At 35.6% G+C, this 19,902-nt stretch overlaps 1 protein-coding gene across 1 annotated transcript; it reads right to left on the bottom strand.

The window, feature by feature from the left end:
• Window positions 1–8,181: 8,181 nt before the first annotated feature.
• On the bottom strand, window positions 8,182–16,989 carry TIMM21 (translocase of inner mitochondrial membrane 21). The gene is made up of 6 exons (XM_039334381.1): window positions 16,444–16,989; window positions 13,794–13,856; window positions 13,601–13,698; window positions 12,866–12,939; window positions 10,085–10,190; window positions 8,182–9,776 (listed from the first exon to the last, which is right to left on the bottom strand). The coding sequence occupies exons 1-6, from the start codon at window positions 16,739–16,741 to the stop codon at window positions 9,684–9,686; spliced, it is 732 nt and encodes a 243-aa protein (XP_039190315.1). The 5' UTR covers window positions 16,742–16,989; the 3' UTR covers window positions 8,182–9,683.
• Between the last annotated feature and the right edge of the window lie 2,913 nt (window positions 16,990–19,902).

The following is a 19,902-nucleotide window of genomic DNA, read 5'->3' as shown; positions in this document are numbered from 1 at the left end:
TTCTGTAAAATTAGATTTAAATAATTGAATACTTTCCTTCTCTTAAGAGACACAAATACTTGATTTATTTTAAGATTTGATTATGTTATGAGCTGACAACTTTTCAAGTATTTGTAATATCATCATGTAATATGATTGCTCTTGCTACTTTCAGGTCACCTTTTCTTTCTGAAAATTAAATGTGTTAATAATTCCAAAAATATGATTGCTAATGAGAGTCTGTTTATGGCTGTGGCAGGGTATAAATGTGATACTGTATATAAATAAAATAAATCAATTCCTGAAGTTGACAATACATTGCTTTGCCACACCCAAATACATTTTAATGTGCCAAATGCATAAATGGATAACCACAAATTGACGTAGAAGTTTTATTTGCTGCTTTTATTTTATAATTTCTGAAATAACTTGGCAAAAAAGTTGAGTACGTAACTGTAATGGGATAAAAACATTCCAAGCAGAAACAAAGGCAACCTCTATTTTGTCTACTTTGTGAACACATTTGAAGAGAGAATCATCTTGGAAAGGCAACAGCATTTTTGTTATGGTCATGATTAAGTTTCAAGTAAATATTCAGCATTTGTTTCACATGTATAGATAAATTATTTCTTTCCTAAGCTATAATATCACTTGGATGTATGCATGTTTTCACAGTTCATTACCTCCTTTTTTAAAAAATACAGTTGAAGAACTGGAATTTGGTTTTCTATTTAGATGTTCTGCATAATCTTGCACCAACATCTTTGGTGATCATTGTTTCTAGATGGTTAGACCTTGGATTTTTGGATGCTATTTATTAACATTTTTCCAGAACTTAAGAATAAGCTGATGATAGAACAGAGATGTGGCCCTTTAATTAATAGAGGTAGGTTCTAGTTTGCATTCAGACTAGAAAAGTACTGTGGAGCTCATCAAAATGTATGCTTGATGTGCAATACTTTAAAGCCATAGGAAGCTTGAAAACATTTAATGATAAAAGAATATGCAGTCTCAAAAGCAAAAAGTTATTTTTAATGAACTCTAGATAGATTTTTTTTAAACAATATTTGCAAATATGTTTTGGCAATAATTGCAGAATAAGATTAACCATCCTCTGTTGAAACAGCCTGATAATAGTGTCATATAATAAGCAAAAGTGATTTTGCTTATTAAAAGAATACTATTAACTGAGAAACTGGTTTTAAAAAATCATAAGTGAGAAAGAAATTACATTAACGATAGATTCATTTGTTAAGAACACTTCTGTCCACAAATGACTAGATCCTTGGGCATTTGATGAGGAAGAAAATTGAATATCACCAATTTTGCTTGAATAAGATGCTGGCAGAACAATGCAGATCTAGGTAACCTGGTGCCATCATATTTTGAAACACAGCTCCCATAATTCCTTGTCTTTGGTCATGCTTGAGCAATTGGGACTGAAGAGAACTTGAGGCTAAAGCATTTGGAAAATATCAGCTTGCCTAATTTTCCAAGACAAAACCATGTTCTAAATCTATAGTTCTGTAGTGTAAACAAACAAACATTTCAGCTGTTGTTGCCTACTTTTGTTGACCATACAATTAATGGTCTTGTATTAGATTAAACTCCACAGATAAATATACTTGCCCTTCAAAGCAGTAATTTCATAAGCTATTTGTTTCTACTAAAATCCTCTGCGTCATAATCAAGAACACAGTATCAAAAGTTCAGGGTCAGAGAAAATTTACAGCCTGATCCAACTAATCAAGCTGAAATACCAGCTAAGCTAAGTATTTCAAAGAATACTTGTCAAAATTACAATTATACAATCAACAGAGAAATTAAATGAATTAAATGTGGGAGTTTCTCAGTAGTTGGTCCAAAATCAGCTGTCAGAATCTGAATTAAGATGACCAGTTGCAACAGTTTCAGAAACTTTATTTTCAATCTAGAAAATGAAGGAATTTTTTTATTCCCTTGGTACTGGCATGGCAGCTAGTCAGTCTCTAATGCCTTCCTTAGAGAATAAATTAGGAATTGCTGTACCTGGTGACAGAGTATACTACAAGTCCTCTAGAGTATGTGGTATTTTGAAAGTTGTGATTCATTTAGTGACCGAAGTTACAATGTCACTGAAAAAAGTGAGAATCATTTCTAAGACAGAACTGGTACACTCTTCCAATTGAAAATGTAGTGTCATTTAGCAGAGAAAAAAATTATTTTTCCCAGTTTTTACACAATAATTTTATTCTTGCTCTGTGGGGGGGCTTTTGTGTTTGCCTAGGTCACACTGGAAGTTGGGGAACTCAAACTCCCAGAAGCCTTAGGCAGTAGAGACAATGATAACGAGTAATGGGAAATGCTTTTATCCTTGAAGAGATGCAGATTGGTTCCTTACATGGGAATGTAAGGAGATAATATTAGCTGTTGCTAGTGCTGATTTTCCCAGAGGACTTCAGTACCCTTAATGCTTGCTACTCCCATTAATTTCTAAATATTTTCCAGTTAAGTGGGATGTTGTATAAGCACTTGTATTGCATTATATTATGTTGGAACAGGTGTGCATTAAAATACATAATTATTTCTCATTTAATCTTCATTAATTTACAGAATATATTTGATTAAACAGGCACTCCTGGGGATTTTTCAATCTGAGTTTTTTAAAAAATAACCAAATGTTTCCTTCTATTGTTAAATATTTATATTGCTTTTTCATTTTAATATCAGTTATAATTAAAATAGACTTTAATTTTAAATGGAATTCTGAGGATTGTTATTTTCTCCTGTTACATTTAACTTGGTATATAAATTTGGCTCACTCACTTAACCAAACAGTTTCAAAAGTGATGTTATCCTATTCTAAGGTCCAGCTGAAGGATGTTCTATTCCGGTGGTTCTCAACCTTTCTAATGCTGCGACCCCATAATACAGTTACCCATGTTGTGGTGACCCCCAACCACTTATACATCACTGGGTGCCAGGGGCATGGCCAAAGAAAAGGGGGAAAAAATGGCGGACAGCCTTGTTTGGTGACCCCCATGAAATGGTCGTTCGACCCCAAATGGGGTCCCAACCCACAGATTGAGAACCACTGTTCTATTCAGAGTTTCTTAGCATTTGCAATTTTAAGCTGTATGGACTTCCACTCCCAGGGGATATTGAGGTTGAGAAACACTGCTCTATCATATATAAAGAGATAGAGGACTATAGGCATAAATGTAATTTTTCCAAATCCATATTCTCTGGCCAGTAAGCTGAATTTTGTTAAGGCTACTCCTCATCCTGTTAGGACTATTTGACTTATACCTAATTTTTCCTTGCAACCAAGATCAAAACAGTTAAACAAATGTAGACATTAAATTAAAATCTAATCTATGTGCCTCCTATCAAATTGAGCTAACTGATTGGCATTTAGAAAGGCCTCCAAACATACTTTTTAAAAAGATGTATTAATTTAATCATTTATTGCAATATTAAGTTTAGCTTCATATTCTGTGGTAACCATTGGAAAATTTTGGAGCACAATCATATATTCATAAATGACAAATACAGTTGTCAACTTTAGTTTCTTTGTCTTATGGGAATAGAATGCTCCCAAAAATCATTAAAAGGGTTAATTAATTGCAATTTGGCTGAATATTGATGCATGGATACCTGAAGAATCTGAGTCCAACTAGCCAACTTATGATAATGTCAAAACACCTCTTAGTGGTATGTTTGAACAATAAATAAAATTAACTAAGATAGATACTACCTTTAAGAGTTGTTATGCTTAATTCCCATATGTGTCTCCAGGCGTAGTGTTTGAAATTTGTCCTAAACGAAACACTAAGAATGTATGATGGACTTTCCTTACTAGCAGATCTGACAGTCCATCAGCATGCCCTTCTCATAAAAGTAAGGTGCTATAAAATTGTGGTAGAACCAGTGAAATACGTTTTCTTGCTGAAATGGCTTCTATCAATCAAATGGCTGAAAATGGGGGAGTGGAGACAGGCTAGGCCATGCTTTTTGTTACTATTGAAGATTTATTTTATTTCTTTTTCTCTCTAGCATTCTGGCAGCTATCATGAATCTTGAGAGAATTTGGCCTAGATTACAATGAGGATAAAAATGAAAGGATGCTGAAGGTGCAACTAAGCGCAACTCATATTGATGGGAAAGTCGCAGTTTGGATGCAGTTCAAGTGCAGTTGTAACTGAACGTTTCCCACAATTTATTTTATTTGTGATCCATGCCAATCAATTAAGATTTGGATGGTATACAATGAATCACACAACAACAAATTCCGAATTTATTGTTTTAAAGGCCACCGGATAGCCAATTGACTCCGAATGTTAAAAAGAATAGAGCACAATTTAAAAAAGTGTTTTAAAAGACTTAGGAGAATTTCTTCCCTTTTGTTTGTTCCTCACTAGGGTCAAAATGCCAGATACCATAATTCAGAAATCAAAAGTTTTATTTAGCAAGAAAGCAAAAGCATTTGAGTGTGACGGGCCCCTTGCAAAAGGTGCAAAGCCATTTTATGGTTACTAGAGCTCTAGTTCTGGAATTTTCAAGTTTTACTTTTCCAATAAGGAATGGCCTAATTTCTCATGTTCTAATTGGCATACCTTATCTCTGTGCTATGACTATATTTGTCCCCACATTTCTTTCTAATCTATGTAAGGTAGTCCTCAACTTACAACTATTCATTTAGTGAACATTTGAAGTTACATATATTCATTATATATCAAACTATATATTCATTACATTTCATTTTCGGGTACTGTCATTCTGTTGGGAGTGGGGAGGTTTCGCTCTTTGGGGAGGGGGAAAGCTCTGTGGGCTTTGGGATGTATTTCCTTTATTTTGTTCTTTTCACCTTTGATGCATCTCTCTGGGTGTGAAAGGGAGGAGGAATGTGCCTGAGGCCATCTGTCTTATCTTTACTCTGCTGGGAAGAGACCGGGATGGAAATGAAATGCCTGAGAACTGCGGCTTTATCACTCCAGTTTCGATAACTTTACACCTGTGGATTGGCCGAAATCATACTGGACTGTTGGGCACTGGGGAGGGGTTTGAAAGGAGAGTTTTAAAGTAATGTTTTGCATGGGAATTATTTAGATCTTGCCTTGCTATTCTGCTATCACTATTTCTCAATAAAAAAAAATCCTTTTGAAATGATGCCAGTTCCAGGAGTTCTGATTTCTTGGGAGTGCTAGCTGAGGCAGGACTTACATTACAGCAGTACTAAAAAAAATGACTTATGATCATTTTTCACATTCACAATTATTGCGGCATCCCCATGGCTACATGACAAATATTTGGATGCTTGGCAACTGGCATATATTTAGGAGAGTTGTATTGGCCTGTGATCACCTTTTTGTTGCCACCTTCTGACAAGCCAAGGTCAATGGTGAAGCCGGATTTACTTAATAACTGTGTTACTAACTTAGCAACTGCAGTGATTCACTTAACAACTGTGGCAAGAAAGATCATACAATGGGGCAAAATTCACCTAACAACTATCTTGCTTAGCAGTGGATATTTTGGGCTCAATTGTGGCCATATGTTGAGGGCTATCTGTATACAACCTTCTTAGTCTCCATGTACAGTATAGAAAATTGTAATCTATTTGTTCAGCGACCACTCAAAATTATGGCAGCGGTGAAGAAGTAGATATCCAATCTGTCCTCAAAGGTCCAGCCATTGCAGTGTGCCTGCGGTCAGGTGATCTTGATAGAGTTGCTTGGGTGCCCAGAACATGATTAGGATGTCCATCAGGTTATTACTGTTTTTGATCTTCCCTATTGGCTACCCACAAACAAAGCCAATGGGGAAGCCAGTGGGGAAAATTGCAAGTCCAGTAAATTGTTCTTGCCACATTTTCTCCCTAGGAGTCTGCTCCGGAGTGTGAGCAGGGATAACTGCCCTTTGATAGTGCTGTCAATCTAGCTTTCAATCTGGAAGCATATTAGAATCACTGAAATTAAAGAGCTTTGTATATGAAGTCTTTCACGTGTATTGTCAAATATTTATTGTTTCACAGGTAGAGAACAAACTCAGTAGTTAGCATAAATATCAGTTTTTGAATATGGTGTTACCTTTTAAATAAATATATAAGAAAATCAAAATATGCCAAAGCTGCGATCCTAGAAAAAGATATTATTCCAGCGAGAATTCTCAAGAGCGTGAAAATATTTATTGTATGGCCTCTGGCTGCAATTTTGCAAAGCATTTGTCTGAAGAAATAAGCTTTTAGCGTTCCCAACCACACAAAGTAATCTAAATCAGAATCATGGAATGTTTTTTTAATATTTTTTCAAAATTAGCTTTTTACTGTATGCTATCTGTGAGATGGGCAGCTATATAAATTTGATAAGCAATTCCTATCTTTAAATCCTATCTTTATTCTAGCTGAGTATAAAAAATACATTGCTTAGCCAGTATTTCATGAAGTCAAAGAGACAAAAACATAACCTTCAATCCCTTGACCCACAATATAACCACAACAAAAGTAAACATGAAAAGTGGCTGCTCCCTATTCTGGCAGAATACTTTGGCCTTAGCGGCAACTATCTGCATGTTACTTGTTACACTGGCCATTGCAAATATAGTACAGTGCTGGATGATACAACCCCTCACTGCACTTCCACATGAAGTCTGCACCAATCACACATTTGTCTCAGTCCTGTTGAAATGTTAAACAGTTCTCTCTTTCCAAAAGCTGAGCTGATTTTTTTACCTTTTGGCTCAGCAATGGTGCAAGAGAAATTGCCCTAAAAGTGGGTTTCAGCTGGAAACACCAGATCTGGGCAAGGTTGGGGGCAATCTATTTCCCCTTGGAAGAAATTCTTGTCTTGCCTCTCCACCTGGTTCCAGAATTTCAACTGTCTGAAGAATTCTTGCTGGACAGCTTCACATCTCCTCCATAGTTTAGTATCCTCCTCCTCCTCTGGGAAGCTGACACCAGCCAGAGTGTAGAAAAATTCAAAGAATTAGTGAAAGATCGGAAGATGTGGAGACACTTGGCCTATAGAATCACCAAGAGTTAGACCCAACTGAATGGATAACATCATCATCTCTGACAAGGGTTGATCTGAAATCAAAGCCTTCAACTATGAGTTGTCAGAAATGAAAGTGTTCAGAGATCACTTTGGAAAGATAAAGAAATAGAAATGGTGGTAACATCAAAGTGCCTTTTGAAAGTCCCCTTGATAACAAAATGTTAGTGGAGCTGAATATTTTGTCTCTTCAATGTTAGGTAAATGCTATGTCTTCTAACATTCTTTTTAAAAAATACAATTGCATTAGTCAATGGATTTGTTCAATGAATACAAATACATTAGCCACTTTAAACTATGTAGTTGAATTATTGATGTCTGTTACTCTTCCAATTAGTTTTGAGAATTGTGCAGTCTTTTACAATAAAGCACAGCTGGTGCTTTAAAAAAATAGAGAAATGTATGTGCATTATGTGTATGTATGTGTGAGAGAAAAATGGATGCCAATAAAATAGAACTAATTAATTCTATTGTGATGTGTTTCTTGGCAACCAATTTAGTAATGAAATCATATTTTTCAATTATACTACATCATATGCTAGTAGAATTAGGAATACCTGCTGAAGTGGCAGATTTTCTCACTTTATGAATGAATAAAGTTACATTAGTTCCAATCCCTTGAAATGGTGTTTTGTTTTTATAACTTGGCATTATGTTTCAGTTCAAAATGGCTTCCATCTTGCTATACAGATGTACACGAGGAAGTAAAAATCCCGAAACAATGCCAGACAGCATATTTTATAAAGTTTAATATGAAACAAAATGCTGGGAGTTTTAATGCAGCAGTCTTTAATGTCAGCCTCTTTCTGAAAATGTCTCCTTATCCAAAAAGCATCAGTGACTCTTTTTCCAATCTAGGTGTTTTGCAAGAGGCAAAGGAAGAAAAGGTGCAAAAGAGCAAATTAACTAACGCAAAAGAAACCTCCAGGTTAAGAGAAAGATTGTTTCTGCAAACTGATCTATTCTCTACTAGACAAGTTTCCACTGTTCCATGTGCAGCTCTGTTCACAACGGCCAGTATTGGCAATTTATGAATACATTTTCAGTTTACTTGTTTATGATCTTCTTTGTCGATGGCTAAATTTAGGGTTAGAGTTATTCTTCCCAAAGTGGTCAGTGGGCAAAATTACATTCTGCATTGCTATTTTATTTTGTAGAGTAGTTTGTTTTTTAAAAAAAATTTTCCTACAGTTATATAGATTACCTGAAAATTAGCAATTTATTGTATATTCCAAATTGTGCCTATATCAGATTTCAGCATGTGGAATTATATTCTTTGTCCCTGTACATAAAAGTAAATAGGCATACTGCAGCCTAAAAAAGCAATTGCTGGGACTTGACACTGTTCAACTGTGTTTTGTTAAACTGTCTTTGCAGCTAGCAAGCTACCCTGAGATGGGGAAGGGGGGGAGGAACACAAGCCATAAGAGTGCCATATTGCAAACAAAATAAAAAAACATGTTAGGTGCTAAATTTCTAATTATTTAATTTAAAAGTATAAGCCTTCCTTCCCTCCTTCCCTTCCATATTTTCTGAACATTCAAACATTTTCCGAATATTCAAACAATGCTATGACTTTGAGGCATATATTAACTGCATAATGAAGATCTACATGTAAATGAACTATGGAAAAGGATGTTAGAATTGGTGCAAGTTCCTTTAAAACCACCAGATGGAACCATTCTTTACCTTCAATGAAGCCAAACAAGTATACTAAATACTGTATAGAATTATTTGATTGTTGCTAAACATTCTTCTGCTCTTAGAAGAGCTTAGAATATAAGAAACTTTGTTACAACTTAACCAAGGTTGGAATGAGTAATGTCATAGCAGGATGCTATTCTTAGCGCTACCTAATTGCCAACATGACTGATCCAAGCTAGTTTTAAGCTATCTTTATAGTTACTAATCAACTCTGTCATGTTAGACAGGGTAAATACTGTTGTCTAGATAAGTATTGAATTGTTGTATGAGAGCTTATTTCATAGGGTCATTCGTGTTCCTGACAAAGATTCAACAAATGAAAGACTATGGCCATGAATGCAATTTAAAAAGGCACCATTTCATAACTGGCTGCTTTTCTTGTATGTGCAAAAAAAAAAAAATGAATAGTATGCTAATTTCAATCTACAATAAGTCTTCCCAAGAAACAAAATCAAATCAGAAATTATTCAGCCAAGACTCTATTATAATATATTTTGCTACTTAACATTCTAAATTAATGTTTGAGGGACAAACTACACACAAACTCTATTTAAAAAAAACACTATTTTATATATTTTAGGTCTTATTTATTATAATATTGATATGAAATCCAAGTTGAGACAGAAATATTCATTCCAAAAATTTAGAAGTTTACTTGTTGGATGCATGTATATAAAAACTAATTCGCAAATTTAGAATCTCTGATGAATCACACATTTGCTGCAGTGAGAACTTCCTGCTAATTTTGTATAAAAAATATCAAATTATTTGCATTTCTATTATTTTCATAATTCTCTATTTCCAATATTTATGCAACTTCATTATATATAGTTCCACTTGTTCCTCTGAGTTACGTGGACAGTCTGTAAGGATGCAACATGCCTTGTTACCTTTTTCATGTTTATTATTTCGTTGTTCATTGCATATTATCAATAAGTATCCCAGCAATGAAAGACTTTTTCAATCATTCCACTATCTATTGTCTTCAACAATTATTGTTCTTCTAGGGTAGCTATCGATATCCACAAAAATATAACGATAATCATATTTTCCACTTTCGGGATTCTGTTAAAGAAAGAAGGGTAATTTCTGTTAAAAATGAAGAAAGAGAAGATGTGGGTAATTTAAATATTAAATCAGAGATGTGGAAAGAAATCTGACCTAAAGGCTGAATCCTTACATGTCACAAAGATCAGATCATTGTCTTCTCCTTTACAGATAAACCTAGTCTAATACATGATCCAATCACATTCCAGCTTATATGGTATGTAACTATGAGGAAAAGCCTGAGATTGCCACTTACATTTCTACAAGGTGGAACTTTTCCACGTCTGTATTAAATTATGGTCTATATTTTATTGGAGTTTTTGTACCTCTTTGACTTCAAGATGAACAGTTCCTTGTTTTCCTTTTTCAGATCCCTCAATGTAGAATTTTAGACGCATGTATTTCAATCCATCTTTTACAAACTCAATGTGGCTGATGAAAATCACAAAAGAAATATTTTCCAACATAAGAAAACAATTCTTCAAATCGTACATCTGCAATTTTTGGATAAAGCAACTGTGACTTCAAAACTTAAATATATGCTGCAGCCCATGGCAAACAATTAATTAACAAAAGATGGGAACACAGTAAACACAATCCTTCAAATGTAGGTAGTGAGCAATACTACTGCAACGAGATGTCAATGTGCTTTGATATAGTGTGAAGCCAGGAGAGGAAAATTTAGAACTATTTGTTGAAACATACCAGTTTTCTAGATTTTATTTGATTAGATCCATTCATTTATTATATGTACTTTGGATCTGTGCCACAGTAAACATTATCTTTCTTTCAGAATGTAATTAAAACTTTTTATACCTATCCTACTTAGGCTCATAGTTCCAAATTCACCAACACAATCAGACAGAATATTTCAATAAATATTATTTATGTCTAATTCTATCCAGTTTAATCAGAAGCAAATTTCATCAAGGGTATTTAGGGGAAATGAACTGAATCAAGCGTATGCCAGACTAAAGTCAGAAGCTAAAGAATACAACATAAAATGGACAATATACAATATTTTTTACAGTAAATATTATCTTTTGAGTACCCTGTCTAGTAACACCTATCACTGTGGCACAGAGATCAAGTATCCATATACATTCCTGAATTTACACAGTTACAATATAACAAAATGCACTAGATAGTTGTATATGGCATCTTTATGCCTTAATTTAAGTAAGTTGACAAATAGTCCTGCCATGCCTTCACCCTGAAAATGACACTCATTTCCCTTCAGCTATAATATAACATGTTTGATTCTGCTGTTGGAATCTCATAAACCTGGAGCTGTCTTTCAATGTGACACAAGTTTAAGATTTAGGATACCTAGAAAATTGTTTACCCAGTCATTATATAAATCCTATGTACATAATTTACATTCTAAACTAGTTCTTTAAGGCAAAAATTGCATTATTGAAAACAATATGCTTAAAGAGAAAGAAAAACAAAAACCAAATTTCTACACTGGGAAAAAAAAAATCTGATTTTTCAGTTCTGAATTCCAGCTACTGGTAAAGATGTGTCCTTAATGTGACAATATGCACCTCAAGATGGGGAACAAACACATCTTGGATGGGCTGAGAGTGTGACTGACCTAAAGTCACCCAGCTGGCTTTCATGACTAAGGCAGGACTTGAACTCATGATCTCCCACTTCCTAGCCATTCTAAACACTAGACCAAACTGGGTCTCTATAAAAGAAGATTTGAAGAATATTTCCTGCCCATATGAGGTTTGTCCTCTTATTCGGTTTGTCCCAGTTAATCCTGATTAATATTTAAATTTACATGGAGATAATAATAGAGAATAATAATGGAGAACTTTTCACAGCCTTTCCTTTGAATCTTTCATTGTTCAGGTACAGAAACACTAAAAGATTTATTACATGGGACGTTTCCACAGAAAGACTTTATCAATTATTTATTTAACTACTTCCTAGTTGTTTCTATGAAGTATTTCCCAAGATAGGACATATTCCTACCTCTAAACTACTCACTATTTCATGCTGAAATAATGTTGGATGTTTTGTTCGGCCTGATTAATATTCTTTCTTTTGCCCTATAGATGGGCACATTTCATATCCTTTTGTACTAAGTTGTGTGAGCTTAAGCAATGGAATTGATGGTCCATGTCCTTTCATATTGTCTTTTCTCTAAGATATTTGTACAGCTTTGATTGTATCTCTGATATCAAGCTTGCCAAACTATAATCCATCTTGCTTCATATGGTGTTTTCTTGATAAAGACGAACAAATGTAGTCTGATTTGATTCTGAACTGTAAATTTAGAATTTGAAAAATGAATCTTAGATATGGTAGACTGTATTTATGAGAATTCCATCTGCAGTTTTGTAAGCACTTCATTATATTGCACTTTTAAAAACTGTAATGATCTATTTGCTACTTTTCTTGCAATTCTACAAGGACTGACTCTCCCAATACAGGTAATCCCTGATTTACAGCAGTTCACTTGCTGACCATTTGAAGTTACAAGGGCACTAACAAAAGTTTTTCACATTTACAACCGTTGTAGCATCTCCATGGCCACGTGATTTACATTTGGATACTTTAAAACGGACTCATATTTATGAGGTTTGCAGTGTCTTGGGGGTTATGTGATCACCTTTTGCAACCTTCTGACAAGCAAAGTCAATGGGGAAGCCAGATTCACTTAACAACTGTGTTAACTAATTTAACAACTGCCATGATTCATTTAACAAATGTGGCAAGAAAAGTTGTAAAATGGGGCAAAATTCATTTAACAAATTTCTCACTTAGTAACATAAATTTTGGGTTCAATTGTGATTGTAAGTTCAGGACTACCTGTACCATAACAATATAAGAGGTATATCAGCATCAACGGACATGGACAACAATTAATACTAAACAAATGCCTGTATGTTTGCTAAGAAACAATCCAAAGCTTTGATTGTTATTAATTGCTATTTCATTCATTAGAGGTAAATTTAGGTTAGGCTAAATTACTACTTTTTAAATTGAATACAAGAAGAATCAAGTAAGCTGAATAATGTAAAAACAAGTTCAAAGACAGTAACAACCAGAAAATAACATTTAATAGAAATGTTAAGGGTTCCATTAATAGATACCTGACCAACTGTCTTCTCCCACGACGTGTAGCTTCACCATAACCTTTTATGGGTTCACCAAAAACTCCTATTACCTAATTAGTTACAACAAGACAACGTGCTTAGTGATCCATTTTCTATCCAGGACTAGTGAGTAGCTTCATCAGAATAACTTCAAATGCTATATAATCTCCCATCAGACATAATTTATATCTTTTTACTATATTGATTTCAAAATTTTAGTAAAACAAGGCATGCTTCTTTGGGGAAAAAGCTTCATGTGCTGGATCAGCTGGTCTAATATTACCTACCACTACATTTAAATAACTTCTGTGGTCTTCCCTCTGTAAATTTTTAATATGAAATTTGGGTTTCCTTGCGTTTGATGCTGAATGATAGAATAGCCATGCTGGAATTTATGAAGAATATTGAAAATGTCAATTCATGAAAAAAAGAACACAGTGGAGCAGTTGGCACAGATACTTTATCACCTGTGGCTTATTTTAAATAGATTGTGTATAACTGATATGTTGTGAAAATGCTATGATATAACGTCCCTGGTATGGCAGAAGAAGAATGGCCAATCCTACTTTCAGATGTTGGGAATCAGCAATCTTTAAGAAAACTATCTTTCACTTTATAATGAGCACACCAAGTTCCATTGATTCTGAGGATCAATTAAAGAAAATGTTTTTTAAAAATTAAGGCAGTTTTTTCTACAATCAACATCTTTTTCATTGAAATTTGGACACAAACCTCAGGGTGAGCTCTGCATTTCTCCAAGGCATCACCGTAGATCTTACTGGGACTGGAAGAAGAGAATAATTCCCTAAAAATCACATAGAATAACCCACCTAAAGGAGAAGAAAATCAGATGCCAATGAATCAAACAATCTTCTAAAGAGCCAATATTAAAGCACTTTGTAAACTAGAATTTTTTTTTAATCACCTGTTACACCGATCCCGATAATCACCACAATCAAATAAGTGAAATCTCTTCCTGCTTCTTTCACTGAAAGAGGGAAAAAAGAATACAACAAACAAAATAGCTGTAAAATACCAGATAAAAAAAGAACAAGATCTAAAATTAATGCCTTTTAGAGCTTCCTCTGAGAATCAAAACACGTTAATAGCTTTTGTCTTGAGAACAGTGAGAAAAGCATTTAAATTGTTAGTTCTATCACATGTACTAACGTTCTACAGCTGTTTCATTCTCTATCTTCTTTAAGATTTTAATGTAGTCTTGCTATTGCACTACTGAACAGAAAGATGTACTTGTGCTTTCTGTTCACAAGAACGTTAAGAATATATCCATTTGGATGGATTTTTGATCAGGAACTTTCTATGGTTGTTTAGTTTTGATTAGTGGATACTGTTCTTGGTTAATTTGCTATATAGAAAAGATTTTGCTGTTCCACTAACAGGGGCAGCAAAATCTTTTGGATTAGCTTTGGCTGAATCTCTGCCAATATCGTCTCCCTTTCTTTACAATTACTGACTGCATGGCACAGATGAGATGGACAAGAAAATACTTATTCCAGAACAAAGATAACAGCAGTTCTAAAAACAGCAGAGGTAAATCATTATTGCCATTATTCTTTAAAAATTTGGCATGGCTTGGCCCATGTTTTTGACTAGTTGAAAAAGCTTCAACTGTGTTGTGTTTTCACTTCACCTTTCAGAGATAAATGCATGAAGCTATACCTGACTACCAAAAAGTTTCTTAATTTTCTATATATTTAGAGAGATATGTTATTTCAGTCATAGCCCAGAAAAGAACACAAAGTATGTGATAACAATAAAAAACAGAAAATCCAATGAATATAAAACTGGAATAGTCGAGGTGTGACATATTTTATAAATAGTAAAACATATATATTATAAATAGTATAGTATAACAGTTAAATGCTACTTAATTAGGAGGAAGAAACAGCTTTTACTTCTGCTGAGAATAATCAGTATCACTCCAATTCCAACTCACTGGATTCTACATGGCCCTGGACTCTAGTTGTTAGTATTTTGAAGGTAAGGTTGAATGTAAGGTTGTGGACAAGACAGCTGATTTGGCACTGATTACTGATGCCTGGGTGGATCCAGATGGGAGATATTTCCATCTGGATTTCAAATCTGACAACAGTCACAACCCCAGGGAAGGAGAGGTTGGATGGCATTTATTATTTGGGAAACCTTCTGTTCTGCAGATACTGGATGTGAGATTCTCTCGTTGATATAGGATTTGGTGTTGCTATACCGGCCTGCCTGCTGGGCAATGACATTCTTGTCTGAAATGCTGGACTCTGCTGGTGTGTTAGCAGCAGAGTTGCCAAGGTTAAAAGTTCTTGGTGACCTCAAACTGTCCCAGATGCCATAAAGACTGTGGCAGTTCAGGAATTCATGGCTACTATAGCCACACAGACTTGACCCAAGTAATGAAGGGTCCATGGGAAACATTAGATCTGTTTTTTTTTTGTTTTTTTTTTGTCTCTGGGCAATTGTAACATGATGTGGTAGTCAAGGACATTACCACCAGTTTTCATGGTGTTTTTTTAGTTTGCTGTCTGTTTTTTGTTTGTTTGTTTGTTTTAGTTTGTTGCCCTCTTCACTAAGAAGACAAGACCTATTAGCATTCTGCCCCAAACAGCAATGGAACTGTGGTAATTTGACTGAGGCCTTAGCCTTGAGTTGGGATAGGATGGGACAACAGCCTTAGATGGCATTGTTTCTATGAAATCTCTCATTATTTGCTGAACCTGGAATGTTAATTGGTTTTTAGAGCAGCTCTGCCAGATGAAATACCAGAAGAGATGCCTGAAATGCCACTGGAGAATGACAAAGAACAAGTCCAACTGAACACAGGCTTGTCCCTAGCCTAAAAATGAGTTAACTTTAAATTGTCCTTTGTACTAGGATAAACTACTGTGTCTCTCCTAATTCTGTCACCATCCAAAAGCAACATCAAAGTCTGTTAAGCTGCTTCCCATTGCTCTGATAGTAAATCAGATACCCAAGGTGACTTTAAATAGAACAGACAGATAGTGGAGACAGTAAATTTTATTTTCTGCCAAACATTCAGCTTAGGAGTGAAAAAAGATCTTATGCCTGCCAAGGTATTTCACCTTTGGCCCTTGAAGTGTTAGTTACCTAAGTTCCAGGCAACATAATTGCTGAACTACAAATCCCAGCAAAATGAAGAACACTTAAGATTTGTATTTCTGCAAAACCTGGCTGGCTATGATATCCCCATTCCTCTTCCACACATTTTGCTGCAACCACATGCCTTCCAGATTTGCTTAAGGTTCACTCCTGTAATTATCATATTGGCCCTGCAGGCTGAGATTGTAAGACTATATTAGGCCAAAGTGGTTTTTTTTCAAAGAAGGAGGCTACTTTTTACCTTTCAAATGTTGAAACCATCCAGACCCAAAGAACATTATCCATAGCAAGAGACTCTAGATCTCACTTCCTAAAATGTTTGGTGGGCCTCATTTTTCCTTCATGCAGAGTAACAAAGAGATATTCGGAAACACGGAAAACTGCACCATTTTAGGGAACGCTTTATCGTTCTGAGCAACGTGAAAGCAACGTCTCTCCCTCCTTACCTTTTTGAGCAGCTGACAGTGAAACGTCTCCCTTTTTACTTTGCACAGGCACCTGCGAGCTCCTGTTCTCTGATTTTTCGGATCTCAGGGGACTCGAGGGGACCCATAAATTTCGCTTTATGCCATCGTAGCCTATCTCAGGACTCAAGACATGGTCATGGCTGAACCCTTGCCCTACTCTGGACCATGCCCAAGTGCTTAGAAATGCCGTCCTATGTCGTGCAAGCGCCTGCTTCACCGCAGATCTCAGTAGCTGGTCACTACAGCAAATTCCTCGCACAAAAGCGGAAAGCATCATGATTTACTATTCCTGTAAGACCCAGGAATCAATTCCAGCCCCCTTGCGACTTATGCAAGCAGCCGGAGGCATCGCTCTGCAGTTTACTCTCGGTGCAAAGTGCCGGTAGCCGTTGAACGACTCATTGCGATGTTTTTCTTTGCAGTTTTCACTTGTTGAAAGAAGTCGAACAAAGTAAAGGCGGCCACGACCTTTACTGTCACAGATACTTGCCACTCGCCGCACCATTTACGTTTGCAAGCGATTGTGGGAACCGTAGTTTTCAGGATATACGATCTGCTCACTGATCTGCAGAGAAAACAAATGAAGGACTTCAATTCCCAAAATGCAAGGCGCGATATTTTCCATAGAGCTGAAAGCGCATTAGATTACAGAAGTAGAGTTCCAGCTTTCAGTTCGCGGGCTTAATTCATAGAGAAGGAGCTTTTGGCGGAATTTGATCATTCTGACTAATGCACAAGAAAAAAAATATCTGAGATTCGTATAGCATGCGTTATTCAAGTTCAAAATAGAGAATAGTATCAAATACCGCGTTGATGCTATTCTCTATTTTGAACTTGAATAACGCATGCTATACGGATCTCAGATAGTTTTTCTTGTGCATTAGCCAGAATGATCAAATTCCACCAGTTACATATTATCTTCATAGTACAATTTTCCCCAAAATTTAAAAGCCTTTAAATTACGATTCCTTGTCAGTTTGAGCTGTGTAAAAATTGTCATACGTTGAAGTCCAACACAACTGGAAAACCCCAGGTTAAAGAAATGTATCTTATCCTATGAAATGGCATTTGAAATATTTATTGCTAGTATCTCTTTGACTTTTGTGAGTTTTTCAAGTCACTAATGGAAAAAAGTCACCTTTCTCCCATAAATTGTAAAGCTATTATTGGTGATATTTAAGAATTTCATTCTGTGGAAGAGAGCTTGGGTTTAATAGTGTTCTCTTAAATTGCTTTAAAGATGGATTTGCTTGCTATACAAAGTACAGAACCATTTTTAAAGAAATACAGACACATACAGAGTTCTACTGGATTCATGAATTGGGGCAAATAACATCCCTGAACGGTTCTTACACAGCTTTTCCTCACACATTATCTTATTGTCAGCTACTTTTCATTCAAATTTCTTGCTAGCTTGACAAATCAAAAGATCAGAAAATGATGATATTGTAAAGTTAGCAGCATAATTATATATTAATTCCTTTTAGATATGGAGAAAAATATAAATGTAATTCCCATACTTCCAAGAAGCCTTTGCTTGAAAGAGCCTTTGATGTTTGGAAAAAAACTATCATGCAATCAGCTGTAGCAATGTGTGCAGAGTTGTGTAAGGGATCCATGACATAGGAACCTGCACTTATCCCCAAAATAGGTACCTTCAAGCCTCAACAGGTTGTGGTGAATATTCCTGCTGCAGTGCCATGATTGGTGTTTTCCCCCTAGCTTTTCTTCACGTTGTGAGGCTTTATCTTCATAGAATCATAGGGCTGGAAGCGAGTTTGGATGTTTTCTACTCCAAACACACACACACAAGGCAGGAGTCCTGATATCATCCCAAACAGATGGTTATCCAATCTTCATCTCAACCTTATCCATGAGAGAGGCTTAACTCTTGCTTAGCTATATTGGTGTTAGCGTAGTACAGTGTTTCTCAACCATGACAATTTTAAGGCATGTGGACTTCAACTCCCAGAATTCCACAGCCAGCATTGCTGGCTGTGGAATTCGGGGAGTTGAAGTCCACATGCCTTAAAATTGTTAAGGTTGAGAAACACTGGCGTAGTACAACATTTTTTAACCTCAATAACTTCTAAGATATATGGACTTCAACTCCTAGAATTGGTGGCTGGAGAATTCTAGGAGTTGAAGTGTTTACATCTTAAAGTTGCTAAGGTTAAGAAATGTGAGAATATAGGTAGAGCTTGACTTTATAACAGTTCATTTAGTGATATTCAAAGTTACAACGGCTCTGAAAAATGTGACTAATGACCATTTCTCCCATTGCAACATCCCCATGTGTTATGTGATTAAAATTCACACGCTTGGCAATTGACTCATATTTATGACTGTTGCAGTATCCTGGGGTTATGTGATCACTCTTTGTGACCTTCTGACAAGCAAAGTCAATGGGGAAGCCAGATTCACTTAATGACCATGTTACTAATTTAACTGCAGTGATTCACTTAACAATTGTTAAATGTTGTAAAATGGGGCAAAATTCTGTTAACAAGTCTTTCATCTAGCAACAGATATTTTAGTCTCAGTTGTGATAGTAAGGAGTACCTGTAATGCCTTTTCACTTATTCCAAGGACAGACTCAAGATATATAACATCTGCCCATTACCGTTGTTAGGAATAAAATTTTAGAATAAAAAGTAAAGTGACACGTACTCTGTAAAATTTCTACACGCAGACAGAAAGATTTCTAAACAAAAATTTCTACACGTAGACTGCAAGATTTCTACACAATTTCTACATGTTCACGTACCTTGGAAGAGTTCTGCACGTAGGCTATAGGATTTCCACACTGAGCTATAGGATTTCATGATAAAGTACATATAAGGGAATAGGTGAAGCAAAATAGTAAGGGGCAGGGATAATGTATTTTGTTTAGGCGATCCTGATAAGATTGTAACCTCAGAGGAGGGGCCAAGGCGTCGGGATAGAATGTATATAATGTGTGTTTTTGCTGTGACCAGGTGTGGCTCAAATATTTATTTGGAGTCCACCACGCTTTGCAAACCGTTGTAGCCAATAAATCTCTAATTTCAACTTGCTGTTTGGTGTTATTCAGTGGGCTAGAATTTCTACCAACACCGTTAAGTCAACGACTGAGAACAGAGGCAAGAAATAGGCATCAGCGCTGAGAAAGTACATTTTATAATAGTATAATTTCTGCCAGTTCAAGGATTAATTGAATGTAACTTTTCAACCCAGCAGTGGGGATGGGAGACCAATAAGGTTGTATCTTTCAAAGGCTTGGAATGCACGGAAAGCAACATTTTTGATAGAATACTTGGGGCACTGCAGAAGATGCTGCAAGGGCAGGGCATATATGTTCCATAGTTGGTAGTGATCACAAATAAATATTTGAGGAGTGATGCAGAACACCACAGTATTAAGAATGATACACTGTTTCCCTCCCCCCCAAACCTGAAC

The sequence above is a fragment of the Crotalus tigris genome, unplaced genomic scaffold (assembly GCF_016545835.1).
Source record: "Crotalus tigris isolate CLP2741 ecotype Arizona unplaced genomic scaffold, ASM1654583v1 scf7180000017630.2799268, whole genome shotgun sequence".
Classification (NCBI taxonomy): domain Eukaryota; kingdom Metazoa; phylum Chordata; class Lepidosauria; order Squamata; family Viperidae; genus Crotalus; species Crotalus tigris.
Note: the sequence above shows the minus strand (reverse complement) of the source record. Positions and strands in the feature narration are given on the sequence as shown.

Coding starts and splice junctions, on each gene's coding strand:
- TIMM21 (XM_039334381.1), bottom strand. CDS start 16,741: ATGATGCTTTCCGCTTTTGTGCGAGGAATTTGCTGTAGTGACCAGCTA. Junction 13,857..16,443: donor ACTGTCAGCTGCTCAAAAAG/GTAAGGAGGGAG, acceptor TCCCTCTTTCAG/TGAAAGAAGCAGGAAGAGAT. Junction 10,191..12,865: donor GGGAGAAGACAGTTGGTCAG/GTATCTATTAAT, acceptor GATTTTCATCAG/CCACATTGAGTTTGTAAAAG.